A 24,246-nucleotide genomic window follows, 5' to 3' on the forward strand; every position below is an offset into this window, starting at 1 on the left:
AGGCACTGCCACTAATACAGCTAACATCTTCTGAGCCTTCTTTTAAGGCAAACTCTCCAAGCAGAGGAAGGGGCACCAGGCTTGGTCGCACAGTGTGCTTTTAGACATGTGCATAATGATGTTCGTCCTGGGTTAAAAAGGGTTTTCCCCTGGAAGTGGTTAACTCCAGGGGGGTGGTGTTTCTTGGTGTTGACCCAATCAGTGCCCCTGCAAAATTAAAACATATCACACCAGACTGGAAAAGAAGAAGATGAGGTAGTTGGAAGAGAAGTAGCCACATTGTGAAGCCACGAGGAGCTGAGGGGCCGGGGAGCCCTGCTGGGGGCTAGGCCCCCCCGGCCCCTGGCTGAAGCTGTGGAAGCCTGGAACAGTGTTAAAACTGGATTGAGTGCCATAGTCAAAGGCTGGGGGAGTTTCTCCACTGTGAGTGGGCAGCAGAAGACACTAAAAGCGGCAGCAGAGCAGCACCAGAGAACTGTGGCTGAGAGCCAAAAGAGATAACAAGCAGCAGAGATGGCACGTAGCCAGCTGAGAGACACAGAGATGTCCTGCAGGAGGGAGAGCTGGCAACAGAGCAGAGAAAACTCAGCAGAGACTGTTTTTTAGGGTAAGACTGAATTATTTTCCCAAAAACCCTTGGAGACCCCTCTTAAAAGGAGGGGGTGGCCTTCCATTTGAAGGGCGTCCTGAAATGCAGCAGCACCGGAGAGAGGAGCTGAGAAGCTCAGAGACGTCCTGGAAGCTGGACGGGGATGGCCGGACGGACGGAATGCGGGGCAAGTGGCCTTGCCCCTCCACCTGCTGCCACGCTGGCAGTTTGAGACAGAGCAAAGGAGCTCTGGTAGGACGCTTGGGGCAAAGACTGAACTGAGAGATGCCCTAAACGTTCTGACTCGAGGGAACTCGACCCCTCGAGGAAGGGACTTTCATGGGATGTCTTGCATTCCGTGATATGACCGGGGTAAAGTGAGTTTTGTCCCTGCTAGCAGCCCACGGGTGAGCGTGAAGGACATTGCTATGTTAGCAATGTCTGTAATCTCCTGGTTATAGCAATTATTCCTTTCAGTCCTTCAAATCAATACAAATGCAATTGGTGAAATGATCACATAAAATATCTCATTTTTTGCTTTTTTAATGGAAAAGGCTGAAATAAATTTTTGGTGAAGTATCTTTCAAAATTATTTCTAAACAAAGGTCATTTGACACCACCTCTCTTTCATTCATATCTAATAAACAATACCATCTCCAAAAAGAAGAAACAGATGTACAGTTTAAAGAAATTGTAGTTTCTGCTGAGAACACGTGAGCTTTAACTTGCCCGGACCCTGACAGAAGCATAGCTGTGCTACTGCAACACTCTGATCTGGACCCCCCACAACACATATGACAGAGAGCCTATGAAGCACCCAGGCAGGACAAATTTCTTTCTTCTCTGTATTACTAGGGTGTTAGCCATGACCAGGATAAACTGTACTGCTCTTTTGACAGTATTTATCTCCTCAGATCTACAGTTACAGTTACAACCATGGGAACACAAGGCAGGCAGACAAGATGATCTCTACTACTACTATTCCTGTTTAGTGTCACCTCAGGAAGCACTTCAGGTGACTAATTCAGATAACATCTGTGAAATACTTACCCCAAAACAGTCACTGGTAAAAAATCATGATAGCTGCAATTAATCTTCCTCAGAACAGAACAAAACCACTCATGAAGCCTTATCATTTTATTTATTTCAGTAAAGTTCTCTTAAAACATATTACAATATAGTATTAACTGAGGCAAGTATCTAAACGGTATTTTTAAAACAAGGCAATATTTCAAAGTAGAAAATTTCATAAAAAGCACCATTTGAAACTAGTATAGTTTTCACAGTGTACTGCAATCTGCAGAGAACAGAGGAACACTCAAAATACTGAAATAGACATAACATATTCTGCCCAGTTTTGACTTCACAGAAAGAATAAAAAAATTGTATAGGTAATAAAATATATTCAGGTAAAATCTTGGAACTTGCAAAGTGTTTCGCAATACAAAACAAATCAGGTTTTTGTAAGCCAAATCCTTTTTCCTCTTGAATGAGCAGCACTATACAACCAAAATTATTTTCCTCCCGTAATGGTCAAGTTTCCTATAACAATAGGTTGCCCGTTATCTGCATAATGCAGTGAAATAACCACCTGCCTTCCTGGATGTATTAACTTAAACTACTTCTGTACAGCTAGATTCTACCAGCCTCATACTTACTCTGTTACTTTATGAATACTTCCTCTGGAAATGCTCTAGCAGAAAGGATTGGAGAGACTGTCTGCAGCTATTTTAACCTTATTTATGAATGTGGTTGGTATCAAAAGATGCAAAAGAAAAGTTTTTAAATGTATTCTGTACTTCACAGTACTATATTGTGCTATTAACAGAAAGAAACCATATGGGAAAAATTAATTAAAAAGTTCAAAAGTTGTAAATATAATTAGTAAGATATACTTGTCAATAAGACATGCAATTTATTACAGCAAATGAGATAAGTGCCATAAAAGGAGCATTCATTGTGCATTGATTCCTCTTGAACTTTATCTTATTCAGGATCATAGTGTACCACTTAACCTTGCACAGTATGAGGCAATATATATCATTTTCATAGATGCAATGGCTATATACTATGACGTTAACTAGGCTATCCTAAATCCACACTGATTCCAACACATTCACTTCAAATTTCTGTTGCTATAACCAAGGTCAGTGAGTGGCCTGAACTACAGATTCAAGCATTTCTCTTTTTTTGAAAGGGAGAGTGCAAAAGAAGCCTTTTCTTGCTTGAAATAAGGCTAAGCAAATTGCTTGAAATAAGGCTAAGCAAATAAGGCAAATTGCAAATAATAATACATACTGGATAGGGCCTTTTTTCTGTCATTTGAGGGCCTTATCACAGATAACATGAGTAAAACATTATCAGACGCATTATCACTACCAGATGGATACAAAATACTGTGTTTCTGCCACTGTGCATCTAAAAACCTACTCTGAATTTAAGGGCAATTCTGGGTGCTGCCAACAGAATCCTCCAAGAAGATTTACTACATTGAAGAATTCATACTCTGGAACCTTTCTTAGCTGTAATAATGTTCACTTGTACCTTCCTCATAGTTTCTGCATTCTTTAATAATGGTGCATTTAAATGTAAGTACCACCACATGCATAATACAGGATTGGAGTATCGTTCTCTTCCCTGTTCAAGCAATTCCACTGATCTCACAATCTCGCTCAAATAAAGCATGCTCATACAAATCATGCCATTAGATTTGCTATATGCTATATATAGGCAAATGTTTATTATATTCAAGTAACATCTGCACTTTGCTAAAGATGTACCAGACTATGTATAGCACCAGATTCTAATTTGTGCTACACAGGTTTAAATCCAGAATGACTCTTAGGTTGTCATACTGGGGAGTGACAGCCTTCAACACAACTATGTAGCACAAAACAGCAAAGGAAAATAAGGGGTTATGTTTGTAAGAAAGTGACTTTCTTAACTTCCTCTGAAACAAAAACAAAAGCACATAATTTCTAGGTTTCTCTAACATTGTCTTCCCCAAACTCTTATCTTAGAAATATCCAGGTCTGCTCCCTGCAGAGCTCCTCTTGCATCATGTACACCCTTCTACAGAAGCATATGGGTATGTCAGAAAACTAACTCCTGTGCCATTTCATCTTTGTTTAGTCTCAGTAGGCTTCCAGAGTGAAGTACCCAGAAAAAACTGCTCTGCTCCTAGGTAATGCAGCTCTTCTGCACCCAACAGATACATGTTTTCATTCCTAAAGTCTGTCTCTATCATTACAAAATATCCTCTATAACAGTATTTTGCAAATGTTGAACACTTTTAATAGTAATTTTAATTCATCTTTCCTTATGACCTTGTGAGAACAAATGAGATCCTGGCTACACACAGGCACTGAGATCTCTGTCACAGACAGACTTTGGGGACAACAGGATGACTGGTTTGTGTACTTGTGCTGGCTGCAACACAATGCCCAGTGAGGTGTCTTGTGATGGACTGCTTAGACTTGGCAGCTGAAAACAAGAAAAACCACTGTTCTTTATTTGGAGCAGGAAAGCAGTTTGTCCAAAACCTACATCCTTGAGTATACTCTTGAATAAAAAAAAAAAAAAAAGACAGAAAGATAAATTCAGGTGTTAAGGACACACTTACAACATTACAAGTAAAAACAACTGCCAGAAAGAGGTCTTGCAATTAGGTTCATTCTTTTATAGAAAACTATAGGAGGAGACTATAACAGCAAAAATAGTGTGACAAGCTCAAAAACAAATGAAGAGCACAGCAATGTATATATATTTTAGATAAACATTCAGGCAGACACAAAGTTATATCATGCATAATATTCCTTTTCAGTAAGGTTGATTTAAGCAGCCTGCAAGTGCATTTTTAATGTCCCTCTTCTATAATTATGTCTGTAACACAAATATCTATCCTTTTGTAAGAATGCTGAAAGAAAGCTGGAAAAAAATGTGGCAAGGCATGCCATTTACTCCTAACAAAAGGAAAGAGAAAGAAGAGTGAAGCAGCATTTGTGGGGGAGAAAGGAGAAAATGGGACAAAAGACTCTACATAGATTAGGAAAAAATAAGAATATTTTGATGGAAAAGTTGGAAGAAGATAAAAATTAGTGTCAATGAATACACATTTTCTTTGAATTAACTGAGTGATTTAACAAAAAAAACCCACCTTTTTAAATTCAGCACCTGTTCAGCAAAATAAATAGGCTTTGTGAACAGTGTTCCTTTTTGGTCAGAAAAATATTTTGTTATTTATAAGAAATTGAATAAAAATTTGCCTAATTTTCAAAAGTCTTATTTTCAAGACATTCCTTTAGTACTTGTTTATTTTTGCCTATCCACTCTTACTTTTTAGGATAGACTTCCTTCTCTTCCTACAACTTTTCATGGACAAAATTAAAAATGGGGAAAAGCCTTCCCAATAATTTAAATGCAGATTATTTCCAAATTAAATTAGAACAGTCACTAGTTCCACTGTTTTTGTTATAAAAACAATATTCTATTTTCAACCCAGTCCATTTCTACAATACTAAGAATGTACACTCCAGTGTTGCCATATCATCATCTCTAGTTTGAGGCATGTTCTCTCCATTTATAGAAAGCACATTTTGTAAAATGCAGAGAAATTAGACTCAAAGTGCATTTAGTCTTATTATTAGCCTGTTGAGAGAAGAAACTGAAAGCAGTTTTCCATTTGCTGTGCTGCTTTCGGTTACAGTACTAAAATGTATTTACCCTCACCTGCAATTTTTTGTGGTCCAGAAATAACCAATTTTAAGGGACCGCTTCATTAAAAATAAGAGAGTTTGATCTGAATTCAAGGTTCCCCTGCCTGAAGATGTTAACAGAATTAAAATCTTGGAACACTGAAAGCTTTTATTTTTTTTAAACACTAACAATTCAATTCAGATGATATTTAAATATTCCTAAAATTGAGAGTATTTTGGCAGGATGATCTGCTCATGTCAACACAGCGTCAAATAGATATAGAATCAGAGTACAATACAAATACAATTTAAACCCCAATTCTGTGCTAACTTCACTGCACAGAAATTAAGATGAAATCCATAAAATAGATATACTGGTTCCATGTTCATGAGTAATCTGATTGATCCTTCCACGCACACAGTCAAGGGAAACTGATATCAGAGTTCCATTATGTACTCCAAAAGATGCACGGAGGGACACACTGGTCCATATGCTTCCCTCTGGCATCTGACCTCCAATCTGCTGAGCAATTGCTGTGGGTTGCATGTGATCCATGGTCAACTGATTGAGAGTCATTTTAAGCACATTGCATGAGTGGATTAGCTTTAAGTTAAATGCAAGGCTGGCAACTCCCTTTTCAGTAAAAATGAAATACTTCTGAGCAAGCTGTCCAGAAGAAACCAGCTGTATCTGTTTCTCATTGGATGAGACCTGGGTGAAATCCAGTAATTTGTTTCTCACAGCTCCCGTAGGCAGACCTGTAACAGAAACTGTGGCTGATATGGCACTAGAAACTGCTGAAGGGATCCAGATGAGGCTAAACATACTAATTCCAGAACTATCTCCAAAGTACCGAACATTACATTGTGCAGGAGAAAGTATCTCAAAGCTAATCAGATCTCCAGCACCAACTTTCGTGGCCCCAGAGGCAGATATTGACGTGTCTCTGTAATTTACCCCAGATTTAAATACATTCATTAGTTCTCTGTTCGTACCATTCCTATTGACATAAGAAATTAAGGAGAAGCCCTCCCGGACACATGTATGCCCCATGGAATACAATGCTTGGTGAAAAACAAATTTGACAACACCAGTTTCAGTGAACTTTATAGCTCTGCCATCATGAGATAAACTTAGCATGTAAGGGTCAGAAACAGAAATTATTTTAAAGGTAGGTCGATAATTTGTTTGGTAATGCATTGCTGTTGACATCTGCGCACTGAGTGCTACAGCACCTGTGTCGTGGGACAACCAAAACAAACTGAGTGGGGTAATAAGATCATAAATATTTAAGTCTTTGCTTTGATTGCAGAATTGATTTGGGCTTCTCAAATACACAGAAAGAGTTTGGCTGGGCTCCACTTCAGCAGCGCTGCTTAAACTAGTGCTCTGGAAATACTTTCCTTCTGGCTGTTCAATCCGAACACCACTCAGTTCATAGCCTTCCTCGCTGCCGTTAAGTTTTAGGGAAAGTTGCAAAAAATTCCTGCAGCTGTGCTTTACTGCAAAATTTAGGTCAGTCCACAACAGACCATGTTGCCTGAATACCAGGCTGCTATCTTCAACAGATAGGATTTCACAGGGAAGCTTTCCCTTTATCTTCAAGTTCAAGCCAGAGTAGACCTGAGAGATGCCAGACTTCACAGAGGGTAGAATAATATTTGCAGCCCAAGACTCTGAGAGCTTGTTTTCACTGGTTGCTGAACAAACCGTATCACTGACAGTGGAACAAGGCATGGCCACCATTCCATCTTCACATTTTAAACACGCTTGGCATTCCTGCATTTCCTTATTAAAGAAATACTCTTCACCACACATTCCCAAAGCTGCATCTTTCTCAGCAATTCCAAGGCATCGGAAACCACCTGTTCACAGGAAACAGACAATTTTTATTGTCATACCTTTAAAATAATAAAAATAAGAACTCTATAACTCCACATATCAAGTATCTTTGATAATATATCTAATCATAAGGGAGAAAACAGACAGTTATGATGTTAGATCACTTTGTGCTATTAAAGGAAATTTGATAGCTAACAGAGAGGAAATATTAGGCATAACTCAGCTTGTCCAAGCCAAGCACAATGGTTTAGAGTGAAAGAAGGGCTACAGAGGGGCAATTCTAACCAAAACCTGTAATGTATCAGATGCAATGACAATGCTCCAAAGACACTTCCTTCCCTGAAGTAAAAGGCATGGTGACTAACTGGTGCACTGAGCAGCTCAGATACTTTCAACTAATGGAGAGTTCCCCTACACATGGAGAAATGTGCACTGCCTTCCCAGCCACATCATGGGGTGGTCGCTGTGATTGCTAAAGCAGTGCTTTGCAACCCAAGGAACAAGGATCCCCAGCATTCACTCTGTGCATAGTTTTTAAAGAACCTGCAAGAGACAAATAGGAAAACCAAAACTGCAAACAGCATGCATTTAAAAAGTGGAAAACCACTCTCCCAAGACAAAGGATGCCAATGGTTGTGATCAAGCTAAAATAAAAAACTGCTGCAAACAGTAAAGAGAATATCTAGACACGCTGCTTGAAATTACTTTATTTGACATAAAGCAATTTTGTGCTTTATGACCTAAGTGGATGAAAGAATGCACACCCAAAGAGCAGGTTTTAAAAACAGACTGTAATTTTCTATGGCAATTTTCCAAGAGCACTGCCAGCTGCTAGTGCTTCCAGCTGAAGCAACCAGAATCCAAAACATTTATGTATGGAGCTTTCAGGATCTAAATCAACAGACAAAATCTGAGGCACCCTAAAGAATAATCACTGCAGTTTGTGCCTCAAAATGTAATCACTAATGCACCCACTTATGCTTTTTGCTACCATAATTAAAACTCAGTAATCAGCTTTCTTATAGCTGTTCTTAAATATCGTTTTACTAACTAAATCCTGTATCATAAATTTGCTTTATTCCTCAGATGGAAAGATCCTGTATCTGGGCTGGTGTTTCCTCTAAGACTGCGACTACAAGCATTTGATATGGATCCCAGCAAGCCATATCTAAGAAGGAAATGATGCACTGGACTCCATTTTCATTGACTACGTATCTCCAACTGTTATTGAAACTTGATGACTAGCATTTAATCAAATAACCTAACAACTCTCACCCCAGATAAAAGTGAGAAAAAGCAGCAGGGGAAGAAGATATGATGTAAAGGAAAGTGGAAGGGTGAAGAAGGAGAGGCTCCTAGTTGCACTTCTCTTTATTGTTATTTGCTCTGTCTCCCCTCACACTGTACAGTGAAGATGAGTTGCTACAGATGTAACAACCTTTGCGTGCAGCTCAAGAAACCACATTCAACATCTGGAACTCATATGTCAGATCACATCTCTATCTTCCCTACATTACCCAAGACAGACATTCAGTTTCTGCCTGCCTTTTAACATGTTAATCACACTTGTAGAAGATAATGAGCTACCATGGCCAGACAGGCTGAAAGTAGCAGTTGTCTCTAATAAAAAATAAAAAGAACACTCTCTCTTGCATGACAGATGGAAACAACATTGACAGGACATTGATTCCTGTTCAGGTGATGGGAAATAGTTTGCTTTCACATAGTTACAAGCCACCATTAAAACTGGGAGAAGATGAATCAAGGGAAGTGTCCTTCCCTTTCAAATACATTGCTACTGCCTTTCTGTAGTCTGACACGCCATCATTACTCATCTGTTTCTTGGTAGTATTTTGCCCTCACTTTCCTCCAGTGGTTGTACAGACCCTCTTGGTCCAGTTCCCCCCCTCCACAGAACCCACTGAATAAATTACTTACAGCCTTCCCTCTTCCAAGCCACAGACAAGAGCAACACCCAATGACTACCACATTGGTGGCTCTCCTTTCTTAGGACTGAGCCCTTGTGGGCTTCCATCCAAAAACCCACCAATTCAACCAAACCTGATGCCTTACTTAAGGAGACAAAGCTTTATACCTTTCCAATGCTCTGACTCAAATATTGGGCCCTAAGCTGTCTTCCCTCTAACTGTTCATCATTAAGACTGTCTAAAAGAGTCTTGCCTCTTCTTTTGTAAGACTGATGGTAAGTCCTCTACAGCATTTACCACATAAGGCAACACTAAGTGCTCTCTTGCTGTAGTCCATTTCCAGTTTCCTGTGGTGTTTTGTATGGACACAACCCAAACCAACACAGTTCCTGCCCAGAGGAAGTAAGTCCAATATCAGAGAACCCATGCTCTCTTTTCACCCTTTCCTAGAACCAATTCCCTCCCACATTTTTCCTCCACCAGTGGCTGGGTAGGAAAGGTACAAAATCAGTCATAATCAGCTGAAAACAGCCTTTGCCCCTCAGAGAGGCCACACTCTTTTTACAAGTTAGAAGTCTAGAGGAGGAAAACCATAAAACCTAATGAAGCCCTCCTTCAGTTATTTGACTGTGAGACTTCAGGTACAGGTCACAACTGGTGAAATGCTCTGTTTGATCACAGACTTCCTTTCAAGCTCTTTTGGCTGAGATAAACTTAGACAAATAGAAAGAAACTTAGTACCTGGATATAATTTGATCAGTATGTCTATTAATTTTGCTGGTTTTTTGTTTGACTGTCATGAGAATATAATGAAGTAATGTAGGCAAAGTCTGCAGTGCAAAACACCAGACAGATCTGTTCTTAAATGTCTGAAAAATTCCCCCAAGCCCATGCAAATGATGGAAACTGTTCATTGTTCCTCAGTATTTGACAATATTGTTGCTAAAGGAGAATATGATTGATGGAAGGAGGCTTTATAAGAGCCTTCATGAGATCAAATCAGGTATCTACCCCAGCGCAGCAGAAGGAAAATGACAACTATTTTTCTCCATTAGGAATGATATCTTTGATTTTGACTCCATTTGCACCAGCATAAACAAGAAGAAAGCCAGGTCATAAGTGAAAATTAAAACAAAGCACATAAAATCCATGAAAATAAGGCAAAAGGGACCAATCAATGCTTCCTGTGGATATTAATGTCCTAAATAGCCCATTGTCCACAAAAACTGCTACCAGCTTACAGATGAGTGTTTTTCAACCCCTTTGATTCCAGCAAGCTGCACATGTCAGTACTCACTAATATACAAACCTGAGTCCTTATCTATTTCTTTGACCAGTTCCTGAAGATCTAATTATCTTTATCAGAGAATATAACTTACCTGGAGTATTCAGGCATTTTATCCTCTCACCACAAATGCTTGGAGATTCAGTGCATTCATCTCTGTCCTGTAAATCACAAGAATCATATTGAAACACTATAACATGACAAATTTGAAACAGGATTTCTTCAGGCTCTATCACACCCGTCTGCCAGTAAGAGGCATAGGCAGGGATGGAGAACAGGCTGATCCCATAAGCATGTTGGAGCAAGAAAGTTTTGATTTGGATATGTCAGCTGTTCTAAAAAGGTATACAAAAAGACTGTGAGGTATCCACAGAAAGCTAGCAGTGTGCAGATGATGAGCTGAATGGAGTGGTTGCACAAGTAAAGCTTATTACGATGCACATCCTCCAGAGTGATGCATCACTCAATTCATCTTAAAGACATTGTAACAGTCGAGACAGTGTTAGGAAAGGCTTTTAAGGACATTTAGTCTGGGAGGAAGGGGCTAACCAAAAAACACACATGAAAAGTAAATGAGAAAGTATTATTTCCTGTCAACAAGCCCTCCTTTTACCTTACAGCAGGCAGAGAGGAAAGAATAACAGGCTACGTTTGTATTTAAATGCTAGCACTAAAGAAAACTGAGACTAGCACTGGACAGACACTTTCAGGTTCTTTTCTCAGTATCTTGGGAGTAGGTCACTGGCTGGTCAGGTCATGTTAAGTTAAGAATTAGGGGCAATACTTGGCAAACAAGATACTGCTTTAAATATCAAGTTCCCTGTATATATTAGGACTTCTAAATGACAGAAAATTAACAAAGAACCATCTTATTTTGCTAATTTGCTAGTTTTGTGTTGTATAATAAAATGTATTTTATAATAAAATGTGGTTAAAAATAGAAGCATCCATGTTCTATATTTGTATATGTTTGCATGTTATGTTTAAGCAGGAACTAGTTCTTACATTTGTTTTATCTGACAACTTTTGTTTCCAAACTTATAAATAAATGTCTGACTTATAGTTTTGCTTAGTAAAGCTTTCCTTTGCTTTCCAGAGGTGTCTAAAAGTTTCTGTAGAGTGGAGTGGGATTAAACAAACAAATTTAGCATGCGAAAGTATAAATGTTTTAGCATGTCTTTTCCCATCATGATGAAAATAATCAAAGTTCTGCCAGCTGTCAGGTTTGGGAAAGTGTCACACCAAACAGACACAAACTAGTGCCTCATTTAGAGCAGTAAAAGCTAAAGAGAAAGCTCCAGGAAAAAAACTTCTGGCAGACTTCGAAGTGCCATAGACCTATTCAGTAAAACACATGCTCCAAACTGGATCCCTGTAGCTCTCCAAGTAGTTATTTCCAAAATGTTATCCCAGTACGTCAAACACAAAACTTCATAAGCAATAACTGAAAGATACAGAATTATGTTTCACCTGGCAAATCCGATCAGAGTTTGCAGAACACTCGGACATTTGGAAAAAACCAGCAGGGCACAACGTGCATTTCTCACATTGTGAAGGTGTCTTTTGGAAATTGCAAAATTCATCACTTTCACAAAGGCCACAGTCCAGCAAAGACTCCCCAGCATTAATCACTTTTGCATCCACTTCCACTTTATGCACAGAGTATGACTTCTGGAGATGATTTCTGACCTGGTTCTGAAGCCCTTGAAGATGACTTTCAAAATAATTTTGAATATCTTCTTGCAAACTCTGAAATGACATTTGTTTCACCGTATCAAAAAGCATGCCATACTGGACTTTGATCAGATCCATTTGCTCATACATTTTTCTCTGCTGTTCAAGAATCTCCTGTTGCTGGCTAACCAATATATGCTGCTGTTCAGCAAGTTTTTGCTGCAAATCAACAATGATCTGCTGTTGGCTTTTTAGCATTTCAATAAATTTCTCATGCCCTTTTGCAAGGTGCAGTTGTAGTATTAGGGCATCTTCAGATGGAACTTCATTTTCTCCTGAAATAAAAATGATTGATTATTGTCCAAGCTTGCTGTATTATCTCTTCAAAAGCATTCCACTTTTAGTACATTAATGAAAAGTTGCACTAAATTCAAGTCATGATTACAAGGCCATTTCCTTTACTATCTTTGTAGCCACTTCACGGCTACAAAGACCACCACAAGGTCTTCCATTTCATAAGCAACAACATTTGCCCCTGCTTCAGGGAATAAATTAGCCATCACCATTCCTATGTACATGTTCAAATACAGTAAAGAGTAAATGGCCAATTTTCACTGTAGAGGTCATAAAATGTGGTGATAAAACTTGCTGCAAATACTAAGCCATTAAGGGTAGTAAAAGTAAGGGTCAATTGCAAAAAGCTGCAAAAGCAGTCTACAATACTGAGCAGCCACAATAAAATGGCAAAAAAGAAACATGAAGGAGATAAAGGTGGAATGAGGTGCCCACTGAAAAAAAAATTCTACGTTTTTTATATCAAATGTTGTACTCATAGATTATTAATACCCCTTGGAAACGATCTTGAAGTAACACATCCAGATATAGATGTTGGGCTACAGAGCCAGGTAATCAGCAGTTCAGTGCCCAACAGAGGTCAGAAAGGCAAATAAAATGCTAGGATTTATTAGAAGAAGAATACATAGCAGAATATATCATTACAACATTACATTAATCAATAGAGCATCTTTAATACACCATGCAGTCCTGTTCCCCAACTCAAAAAGGAGTAAAAAAGAACTCAAAAACATTCACAAAAAGGGCAGCAAGGAAAATCTAACATATGATATTGCTACAATATGAAAAAGTAGGTAAGACTTTCCAAGATAAGCTAAAATAAAAAGAAACCAAACAACTGTGCTTTATTACTGGTAGTGTGTAAGCAAGCAAGTGGATATGGAAAGACTCTTCACTTTTTCTTCCAAAACAAGAATTAAGGGACATTAAATGAAGGCAGTAGTTTCCATACATGCTAAAACTTCAATCAGTTCCAGAAAGCTGCTGGCCCACTACATAAGATAAAAGCAATCTGGGGCTAAAAGATACACTTTTAGATTCAGGAAATCTAAACAACAAACTGTTGGAGCTGGGAAAATGATCGAGGAAAATATCATGCCATACATTCCACAGTATCTGCTGCTCGACACCACCTGAGAGACCATTCTGAATCCATATACTCATTCATCTGTTCTTAGGCAGCACTGATTTATCTTCTTATAAGTGCAGAATATCAAGGATGAGACAATGAAAAAAGACCATAACCAGTTCCTGTTTACAGTTCCTAAATTATTTTGCTGTTTTGTTGTTTTTATTCACAGCATAAGGCACACAATTTCTACTTCTCAGTATGAACTTAAACATTAAGGTAGTTTGCAGAGTACTGGATTTGAGAAAGCAAAGACCAGGATCCAGAAAGGCCACATTTCCCATCCAAGTTGGAAATTTTAAAATATCTGGTAAATTATACCCCCCTATCTCTTTCTGTATAAAATGAACAAGTAGTTCTGTGAAAAGCAGAACCACTGTCATCTGATTCTCTGTGAATTTGTGTCTTCCATTTGACCGGCTAAATAAGTGGCACTACCTTTCCTACCTTTCTTCTTCAGAATATGGAGCAACAACCAAGTCACTTTTGTCCTATTGACTAAAAGGATTAACAGCTAGAGGCAAACTTTCAAATGCTCATATTCCACTCTCTCTTTAATCACCTCTTACAAAGTTTATACAACCTTGCCTACTTTTAACCCCTCTACTGTTGTCAAATTTGTCTGAAATCAGCTACAGGTTTGACAGATAGTGAGCAGCAGGACAGTTACATTGTGACTGCCTATCAAGACTTCTCATCAACCTACATGGGTTCCTTCTGTGCCTGAGGCTGGAAGGACATTAACAAATGCCTATTGACAAAACTTTTGCACTCAGAAATCTGGTCTGCAACTAAGAATACAGGGAGAAGAGCAGAGGTCTTTGCCAAATATTTTGGCTGTACAAGTGACAACACACTGCAAAAGGACTATACCATGTATCAGTAAAAGCTAAGTCTCTTCAAAGCAGACAGAAGTCTTCAAGGAAAAAGATGTCCCTTACCTAGACAAATAAAACATATGTACCTATTAAAATAGCTGATGAAAGCTGGCATATTGAGGCTTTAACTAAAATGCTGACTGCTGTTACATGTTTCTTCATAGATCTCCCTGTAATTTTTCTAAGAGGGACTTCATCCTCTTGTCCTGCATTAATATTTCTTACATGCTGGAATCACACGCAAGAACAGGGCTCCATGCTATTCCTGAAATACAGTTATTGCTAAATATAATATAAACATAGAAAATAATGAGCATCATATTCTTTTAATACCAGAAGACCTAAAATCTAAATGCACTCCTCTAGGAGACTGTTCCATAGCTCTAACAGCCATCTCATTCACTGTCAAATAAGCTGCGTACATGACTGCCTCTGTCAATAACTTCAGAAAGATACGATCTTTAAACTTGAAATTTTAACAAATCCAGGTTTGTAAGGAACAAATAGTAGTGAAAGTAACAACATAAACTCACCATTTCTAGGCTTTTTGACCCTCTTTCTCAACGAAAAAGGAAAACAGAGATAAGGAAAAGTCCAGCTGGACCACTTAAATGTCAGCCCAGGGACATGCCTCTGGGAAACTGCAAGAGGGAGTGAATCCTGTACTCAAGGATATATTACCAAACCACTTTTTCCAAGACCACTTTTCCTCCAGTTCTCAGTGGCTCAGTGGGATCAGTAACAATAGAATTTTGAATGATTAAGCCATCACAAATTTATCCACAGGGAGAAGAGAGGCAGGCTTATTGGGCTCTTCTCATTCTGGCAGTCTGGGCTTTTCTCACACACACAAGCAAAGCTATTAAAGCAACTAAAGGTTAACTAAAGCTTTGATTCAGTAAGAAACATAAAGTAGAGCTTTATTTTTAAGCACATACTTAAGGAGTGTTGTCTTCAGCCAGTAACTGTCTGACTTACTGGCATTAAGGAAAGCTATAATTTTAAGTACTGACTGCAGTGAAGCTTACTCACTTGATGGACCAGCTTTCTATTATCTCTGCCCTAAATGGCCTTCCACAACTTTGTAGCAATGGACACATTCCAGTCAGTCAATTTAGCTTTACCCCTTTTGGCTGTCTAAAGCTCAGCTGGAGAGAATATGAGGCCTAAAAAATGCTTTGTGACTGGCTTTTTTCTCTCATTTTTATCCATTTTGCAGTATTATGACTAAACTTATACTCACCAGTACAAGAGGCCCTTCACTGCACAATACAGTCGGTGCTACTGGCAGTTCACAATGCCAGACCAACAGAGAGCATAATAAAGCTCTTGCACAAAAGGGGAGGCTTTACTGAAAATAAACTATGTTCAATTAAGCAGAAGGTTTATCTTGTTTGCCAAAATAATTCTGAAGTAGAAATCTAAAATAACTCAGATGCTGAGTGCCCTATTTTTCCTTATTATGTATATAAAGTAAAGACATGCTGAACATGTCAGATGGGGCTGTCCCTATCGCAGATGTCTAAAATTATGAGAAGAATTCCACTGCAAGTGATAGCAGATTCCAGTAATCCCATCTTTCCACATTTCCCCAACAAGCATCAAACAGGTATACTCACTAGCAACATGCAGATGTTCCCAAGACCACAGATACAGTATTATTTTCCTTGCACACACACCACACAGTCATGGCAAGGCCTGTTTTGCAGACATTTGCTCCATGCTTTCAAGATGAATCCATGCTGCAAACACAATATCGCACATGAACCTCCGCTACATTTCCCTAATATGTCTGGAAAGGACAGAACATCCTGAGGGTGTGTTGTATAGACAAGGTAGCCCTCAGACACAATCTGCCACTGCACAAGGGGTAGAGGCTAAAAATACTGTGAGAAAGAGAAGGTGAGATTTTGGTTGGCACTCAAGAGCAGAGACATCTGACCTTGACAGTCACTCCTGGAAACCACAGGAGATGAGAGCAGTGGGCTGCAGGCACTGCTCAGTGCACAGGCAGCAACAGCATGAGAACCTACAACCTTGTTCAGCCATGTTTGGCAGGTATGAGATATCATGGCTGCACAGTATTTTACCCAAATGTAGGGGTTTGCACCTGCAGAGAAGTCTGCACAAAAGAAAACAACAGAAAGATGGGTCTGTTAGGAAAAAACGAAGGATTTAATGAAAATTATTGAGTGAGGAGGAATACAAAACAGTAAGACAACAAAAAACAGTTCCTGCGCATTCCTTCTTTCGGGTTGCCAGTCTTTCATCTGAAGTAAAGTGTACTCACGGTGCTGTTGAGAAAAAGCAGGGACAATCTTGCAGAGGAATGGGCTCATCTGATTTGAAATGGGAGTATGAGTCTGCACTCCAGCATCTTCACTTGCCCAAGGGAAGTGGTAGTTCAGCTGCAGTTGGCAGGAGTGTTCCAGATAGTAGCTGTGGTGCTGGTGATACTGGCTGAAAAGATGATGATGATGTCTGTGTGACCCCCACAGATGGGCTGTGCTGGCTCTGTCAGGTAGCTGGTGGAGGGTAACAGTCACCTGCCTCCTGCAGATGAGCCTGCAAACACAGACACCACGCTGGGAATCAGTTTGAGCCCTGATACTGGCCTGTATCTTGGAGGTCTTCAGCAAGCATTCGAGTAGACTACACCTCGTATGAGTGGGGATATGTAACAGGTTGAACAACAGATCATTCAGTTCACCAAAACAGTTTTCTGCAGCAGGTTAACTAGAGCGAGGATATTTTAACTACTAAAGAATCAGTGCAAATCTACTCATGAACTGTCACACAGCTGGCAGTCATAGGCTGGGGTGGGCCTCCAGGTCTCCAGCTGTGGATGGTGAACTAACGCAGGTTGAAAAATGGCCTTAGAGTCACCTAGGCAGCATATTCCAGCTCCCCTCATGTCTGAGGAGAGGTCAGTGGCAAAGAAACACCCTTTTCAGCTGGTCTTAGTCATGTGCTGAAATAGTAACTTGACCGAAATGTTCCCCTAAAAACAGAGAAAGACAGCAAGAGTCACTAACCTGTCTCTTCCTGAATCATTGAATCATAGAATGGTTTGGGATGGAAAGGAACTCACAGTTCATCTTATTCCAACCACCCAGCCATGGGCAGGGACACCTTTCACTAGACCAGGTTGCTCAGAGCCCCATCCAACCTGGCCTTGAACACTGTTAGGAATGGGGCATCCACAACTTCTCTGGACAACCTGTTCAGTGCCTCACCACTCTCACAGTAAAGAATTTCTTCCTTACATCTTATTTAACCCTACTCTGTTTCAGTTGGGAGCCATTTCCCCTTGTCATGAACATTACATGCTGTTTGGGTCACAGCTCTCCCCAGACAACTGTAAATGCATTGCCCCTAATTAAAAATCTGATTATCACCTTTTTTTTTCTTTTTGTTTTAGTAGCAGTAGCTGGAATTGCTATACAAACCATGCTCATTTCCAAGACCTATGATTCCAGCTGCAAATGGGGATTGAACAAGGAATTCTCTACACTGCTGCAGGAAACCCAGTGACACGTGTTCAAAATAAGATCCCAGGCAAATGCAGAGAATGTTAGAGGTTGCTAGCAGAGCAGAATACTGGATGTTTGCCTGTACACTGACTTAAAGGAAACCAAAGACTGTCAACATGGCTTATTTTTTTGTTCCTGCTGCCAAATACATGGAATTTCTGCTAGATGTTGATGAATCCAGTATGCTGTTCTTCCACTTCTGGGAGAGAAAGCTGCCTTGTGAAGGTCTCGGTCCAGTCTTTGGAATGGGCAAAACAAGCCTCTACATCCTTTGTCCAGTCTGGACAGAAGTACAGCAAGACTCATCCACACCAACTGCAGCAGGTGGCAACACAAGGTAACAACAGTGAGAGTGGAGAACTTGTGAGGGTGCAGCTGTCCTCATCTGAAAACTCACACATAGAAGCTCGTGTGTTACCACAGATTTGCTCACTGTGTGCTTCCATGCCAACAGTGCCTTTCATGGGATTACATGGTTCAGTGGGCAGTGCTGTACACTGCTTTCTCTCCAGTATCTAGGATGCTTCTCTCTGCCAAAGGAAGATGAATGCACAAATCTATGACTGCCACTGGCCATAATCCATTCTTGAAGCATTCAAAGACTTTTGTTAAGGGAAACTTCTAAGCACACTTTTGTTCCTCCAAGACTTCACTCAGCAACAGGCCTACAAAAAATATAAAACGGAAAGAGTATAGTGAACTCTGTGCCAAGTCTCCAAAATCCCGAACATCTTCACACTCTGGCCCTTCAGCTTTAATATCCTCTGATCCACATCAGAAGGGACAGATGATCTAACCTTAAGACCTAGGGGATGAGAGGTGCATGCAACTCACCATGTCAGCTGGAAGTGCTGGTGGTACTGGAGACTGGGAAGCACAAACTGATCCAAGTCTTCTAAAGACAGTCAAAGAATAAGAGGATGTTTGGAGAAAAAGGTCACACTGAGCTGGGTGTTCTTTGTAAGACTTTCATGGAGATACAGCATGTCTGCTTTCAGCACCATCCAAAAGTATTACTCTTTTCTGTCTATTCAGAATCCCTTTTTTTGCCAAGGCTTGTATTATATAGAAAAGGATTTTGGTATGGACAAAGAAAATGCAAATATCCTGGATCCTGGGTCCATCTGCAAAATGGAGGCATGGCATTTATGATGATAGTACAAAGAGTATGCACAGAAGCAGAGAAAACGGAGGCTAACCATACTGACTTTTCTGCTTTTTGTCCACCTTTGGTCACAGAGCATACAGAGGTTCTGTAAGACATCGGAGAATAATATCAGGCAAGATGAAGGTAGACAGTGTCCCTGCACTAGGCATGGGGGGGCTTAAATGTCAGCCTTGGGACTGGAATCAGCAAGCACAGGAGTTTCCTTTGGAGGAGATGTCCCTTCACTAAGCAGACCTTGGTAACTTGTAGAGGCTTGGCATATGTTCTGGTGTCAGAAGCAGCCTCGGCCCTCAGATTTGCCACACGGATGTGACAAGGCGTAAATGACCCTCTCCATGCTTTCCGTTAGCTTTTAACATCAATGGGAAATAAATCACTCTTCCTCATATATTTTATACCTTTCAGACACAACATTGCACCAGAACCCGAACTGCTCTGAGGTTATGTAACACCTGCTGGTGCTCTTCTTGTGGGTAAATCCAAATATCTCAGGCAATTAGATACATCTTCCACTGATCTATGAATGTAACCATGGACATACTTGGCTTCCTACAAGGATACCAAATTCACCAAAACTGTGCTCATCAACAGACAGGTAAGTGTTCTGAATGATGCGCTATAAGAGAGGCTCTGTATTTTTTAACCCCTGGCTATTGCAGCGAGACAGTTTGCCAGCAGCAAGTTTCTTAGCAATGGCAACAGTCCGTTCACCCTGGGTTTGGAACATACACACCCCCCACTGAATGCTTTCACAATATTATATTGCTATAAACTAAAAAACCCAGGAATACCAGACTGTGAAGAGAGAGACAGTTAGGTCTTACACGTTTAAAAACACCACTAAAAAAAAGTTTTGCCATCAGCTCTAGGTCTACATGCACCTGTTCATGGAGGGGAGATGAAGGGGAGCGGAGAGGGGAGCCAGGGCAGCAATTCCCTCACACGTTGTGAAGACCAGTGCCAGATTTGCCTCCTAACTCTCCAAAAACAAGGAGGTTTGCTGCAGCCGCTCAGGCACCCCTGTGTCCGGGCTCACAGAGGTGCTGTAGCCCCGCGGCTCAGCAGACACCTGCCCGGATCGAGGAGACCCAGCACCCAAGATCGCGGCTCTCGGCGACCACGCTGAGCCGCCGCGGGCTGCAGGAACCCTCCGTCCCAAAAGAAGGGGGTGTTGGTGTGGTGTGGGGGCTGTGTCCTCCCGCCCCCAGGCCCCCTCACACCGCCCCGCACCTGGCTTGATGTCGCAGGTGAGTTGCACCCCCAGGGCGCCGCCGCCCCGCTCGGGGGCGGCGTGGGCAAAGTCGTCCCCCGCGAACTGTGCGGCTCTGTCGGCGGCGCGCAGCAGGGCAGGCTCGGGGCAGCCCTCGGCGGAGGCGGCGCAGCCCGGGCCGCGGGGCCGCGGGCGCAGGCGGGGTGGCAGCAGGCGGCACTCCAGGCCCGGGCAGTCGCGGCGGGTGGCGTTGGCGGCGCAGTCCCCGCCGGGGCAGGCGGGCGGCGGGGCGGCGGGCGGTGCCTTGCCGTGCGGCGGCCGCAGCGGCGCGGCGGTGTGCAGGAAGGAGCGCGGCGGGCGGGCGGCCCGTCCTCCGCAGCGAGGTCCGCGGCACGGCGGCGGCGGTGCCTCGCCGCCCTCGCAGGACGGTCCGCGACAGGGCTCGGCCGTGCCGCCCCCCGCGCCCAGCAGCGACAGGCAGACGCCGAGCCAGCAGCGCGCCCACAGCCGTCTCCCCGGCATCTCCAGCCGCGCCTGAAAGAAAAGAGAGGCCGCGGCGGGTCAGGGCAGCTGCCCCTGTCTGCGGGGGCGGCCCGAGCCCGCTGCTCCCTCCGCCCTAGCCCGGGGCTCACAGAGCGGGGGACCCCCTATCCCTCTCCCCCCTCGTTCTGCAGGTACCGGCACAGCATCCCAAATCCAGGAAAAACTTTTCACAACTACCGATCTCCGTCCCGTCCCGTCCCTCCCCGGCGTGTCCCGGCGTAACCTGCGGGAAGGTGCGGGGCCGCTCCCGGAGCAAGTGCGGCCTCGGGGCTGGGCTCCTCAGAGCGTGCGCCCGCAGCTGGGACTGACCTCCTCCGAAAGCTGGAGGGGAATGGAAATGTGCAACATTCCTGGGGCTTCGTTAGCATCAGATTTCCAAAGCACCTCCCTTTAACTCCTTCGCTCCTCCAGCCCCTGCCCGCTGCCGGGGACGGCGGTGGGACGGAGGCGGAGGCTGCCCCGCGGCTCCCGACGGCTCCAGCCCTCCCGACGGCTTGTCTTGGCAGTGCCATCCTAAGGCGCCCGGACAGGGATATGTACACGTCTTAAAGGGTTACCTTTCATTCCGAGTGTTTTTATTGCACCTGAAAAATCCAAAACCAGCCAACCAACCAAAAACCCCAAACCGACAGGAGTAAAGTACACGCGCGACGCGGTTTTCAGTAAATAAAATTTCAGGCGGCTGAAAAAGTTATGGGTAGTTTGGATTTCTTAGTTCCCACTTCGATCGTCAGGAACTTACACCCAAGCCAACCATGATCGCAGCTGCCGTCTTCTCTGAGGCTACCGACGGCCGCAGCAGAACCTAAGCGAAGGACCGATTTTGGAGCGGTCAGCCATGCGGCTGTGGCAGGGTGTATTGCTTTCTCATAAAGCAGCTTTACCAGACCCTTTCTGGCAGCGCTCACACCGAGGTGTGAGAATCAGCATACCTTTCGAGAGTTCCGAGGCGTGAATAACTCCCTGCAGCAGAAGCCACCTCGCTTATCTAATCTCTTCCATACGGTACTGGGGGAAAGCGACACCAAGTAGGTGCCCACTTCAACGCTGCGATGCTGCATTTTGCCCTTGGGAAGTTGGCCAGCACCGATACAATGGCTGTAGGCAGTGGATAAAAGAACAATTACAGAAAATACTATTTATTGATTCATTAGCTTCAGCTTCCTTTTATCCACGGATTCACACACATGTAAAACTCCCTCAGAGCATCTTTGCAATGCTTTCACACAGTCTCTTTGCTATCACTTATACAGAAAGGAGAAACAGTGCATTGTTTTGTTGGTTGGGTTTGGGGGGTTTTGTTTGTTCATTTGTTTATCTGGTTTGTTTTGGTTTTAATTCAGATTGGTTCATTTACTGTTTCCCTTGCTACTGAAAAAGCATACCAAATACATCACTTGCAACTGGCTTGCCGTTTTTTGCCTAAGCATTACTTCTTTTGAAAATACCAGCTTATTGAAACTAAAATGCTGTGAAGCAGCAGCAGCGGCTCCAGACACACAGGGGTTGTACCCTCTGCTGAATTCTGCAGGGCTGGTGACCTGCCAGGTTGTAGAGCTCCTTCCTGCCTGGGACAGGAGTACCTGTAAGTTCTGCCAGACCAAATCCTACATGAAATGCCCAACAGTTCCTAGATTGTCTGCCCTGACCTTCAACTAAAGTAGAACTCCAGGGTCAACTACTCCTGAGAGATCCTAGGTTTCCCTATGGTTTTCAATATCTCTACAAAAAGGCATAAATGGAGATAAACCTCCAGGATCTGTCCCTGCAGGGAATCCACAGCCCAGCTGTGGTAGTATGGAGTTCTTCATGACCTAATTTTTTTGCTGCTGGATTAATAATTCTGTATTTTCTCAAGTTTCTTGATAGGTTTTGCAGCCAATACAATGCTACCACAGCTGTATTATTTTGGGGATCCATGCCAGTGCACATAAAGCTACTTAAGATGCAAACTCATCTTTGGATCATCTTCAGAAATGACATAAAAAAAGCTATAGAGTCAGGGATGATTCCCAGAATAGCTACACCTGCAGGCTAATAATTCATGAAATTACATGAGACATGATGTTCTCAGACACCACACAAATCAAAAGCAAGTTTACTGAATTTGAGTTGATGGGAAAAATAAGAACAGAATTTACCTTCAAACCTGCATCTTAATAACAATGTTTTTGCAGGAAAAAAAAAAAGCCTTTGTTTAGGCAAATATCATAGCAGTGATAGTGCAAACAAGAGTACAGATTCACATATTTGATTTTGGAAATGTCTATAGCACAGAATGCAGCAGTGAGAAATGCTGCTATCAGTTTGACAGGTAACATAAATATGTGTATGCTGTCCCTTATGACTGAGAAACTGTGCATCAATTAAATGAATGTTCTGCTGATGTATAGTATATCTATAAAAAAGAATGCTCTGCTGGTATCTAGTATATGGCATATCAGCTATATGACACTATTTGTAGGTACCACAGAGTGACCCAGCAAACCTGCTGAAGATCCAAACTGAAGTCAGTGGCTTGTATGTCAATACACATGAAGCGGTACCTGTTGTACTCTTGCTTTCCTTCCCTGCACAGACATTTTGTAAGCAGGGACAGTCCCTACTTCTTGTGTTTGCAAGATGGTTGGTGTAACACTTTTCTTTTTCCTCTTCATGGCATTTTTCAGATTGGCTGTGTTCTCTAGCACAACAGGAGCGGCTGAGATCAAAGAAGTAAGGAGGCTCCTACATCTATGCTATGTGCAGTTTGGGGAGGGTTCTTCAGACCTCTCAGTTATTAAAATTCATACAGAACTGGTCTGTACACCTACCTCCCCTGTCAGGCACTGGTGCCTGCTTGGTGTCTGTCCAGAAAAGAGCTTATCCTGTTGGATTCCTCCAGAAGGGACCCTCTCTGCCAGCGCCACAACTGAATGCGATAGGTGATAAAGACTGGAACAACAGCTGCTAAACTGCCCTGCTGTTCTGAGCCAGCACACAAACCCAGAGAGAGCCCCAAATCGACTTGCTTAGCCCCATCTTCAAGTAGAGGTAGCAGCGCTAGTGCTCCCCGTGCAGCGGGAGGTGGGCTTTGCCTGTCTCGAAATCCATCTCACCGAGGCCAAGTGAGAGCCTTTACGGAGACTCAGCATCTCCTCGAGGCCTGCGGGAGTCCTTCGGGGGCTGAGGGGCCCTTGGCCCTCCCGGGGCGGGGCGGCCGCCAGCAGAGGGCGGCAGGGCCCCGTCCTCCTACTGTCCTGTCCCATCCCGTCCCCCTCCCCTCTCACTTCCCTCTCCCCCGCCTTTCCTCTCCGGTTTTGCTCCCCGTGGCCGGTGGTTTGTGGTCTCTCGAGGCGGCACCGGCCGCGGAGGGGAGACCCAGGGAGGACGCCCCGCATCCTTAAAGGCCATTTTACCAAACCTCAGCGGCGCATTT

At 42.6% G+C, this 24,246-nt stretch overlaps 1 protein-coding gene across 1 annotated transcript; it reads right to left on the reverse strand.

Annotated features, from left to right (window-relative positions):
- Positions 1-1,188: 1,188 nt before the first annotated feature.
- Positions 1,189-21,148, reverse strand: LOC135402582 (uncharacterized). Its single transcript, XM_064635894.1, has 5 exons — positions 21,052-21,148; positions 20,306-20,819; positions 11,810-12,348; positions 10,434-10,500; positions 1,189-7,149 (listed from the first exon to the last, which is right to left on the reverse strand). The coding sequence occupies exons 2-5, from the start codon at positions 20,805-20,807 to the stop codon at positions 5,630-5,632; spliced, it is 2,628 nt and encodes an 875-aa protein (XP_064491964.1). The 5' UTR covers positions 20,808-20,819; positions 21,052-21,148; the 3' UTR covers positions 1,189-5,629.
- Between the last annotated feature and the right edge of the window lie 3,098 nt (positions 21,149-24,246).

The sequence above is a fragment of the Pseudopipra pipra genome, chromosome 1, assembly GCF_036250125.1.
Source record: "Pseudopipra pipra isolate bDixPip1 chromosome 1, bDixPip1.hap1, whole genome shotgun sequence".
In the NCBI taxonomy this organism is placed as follows: Eukaryota; Metazoa; Chordata; class Aves; order Passeriformes; family Pipridae; genus Pseudopipra; species Pseudopipra pipra.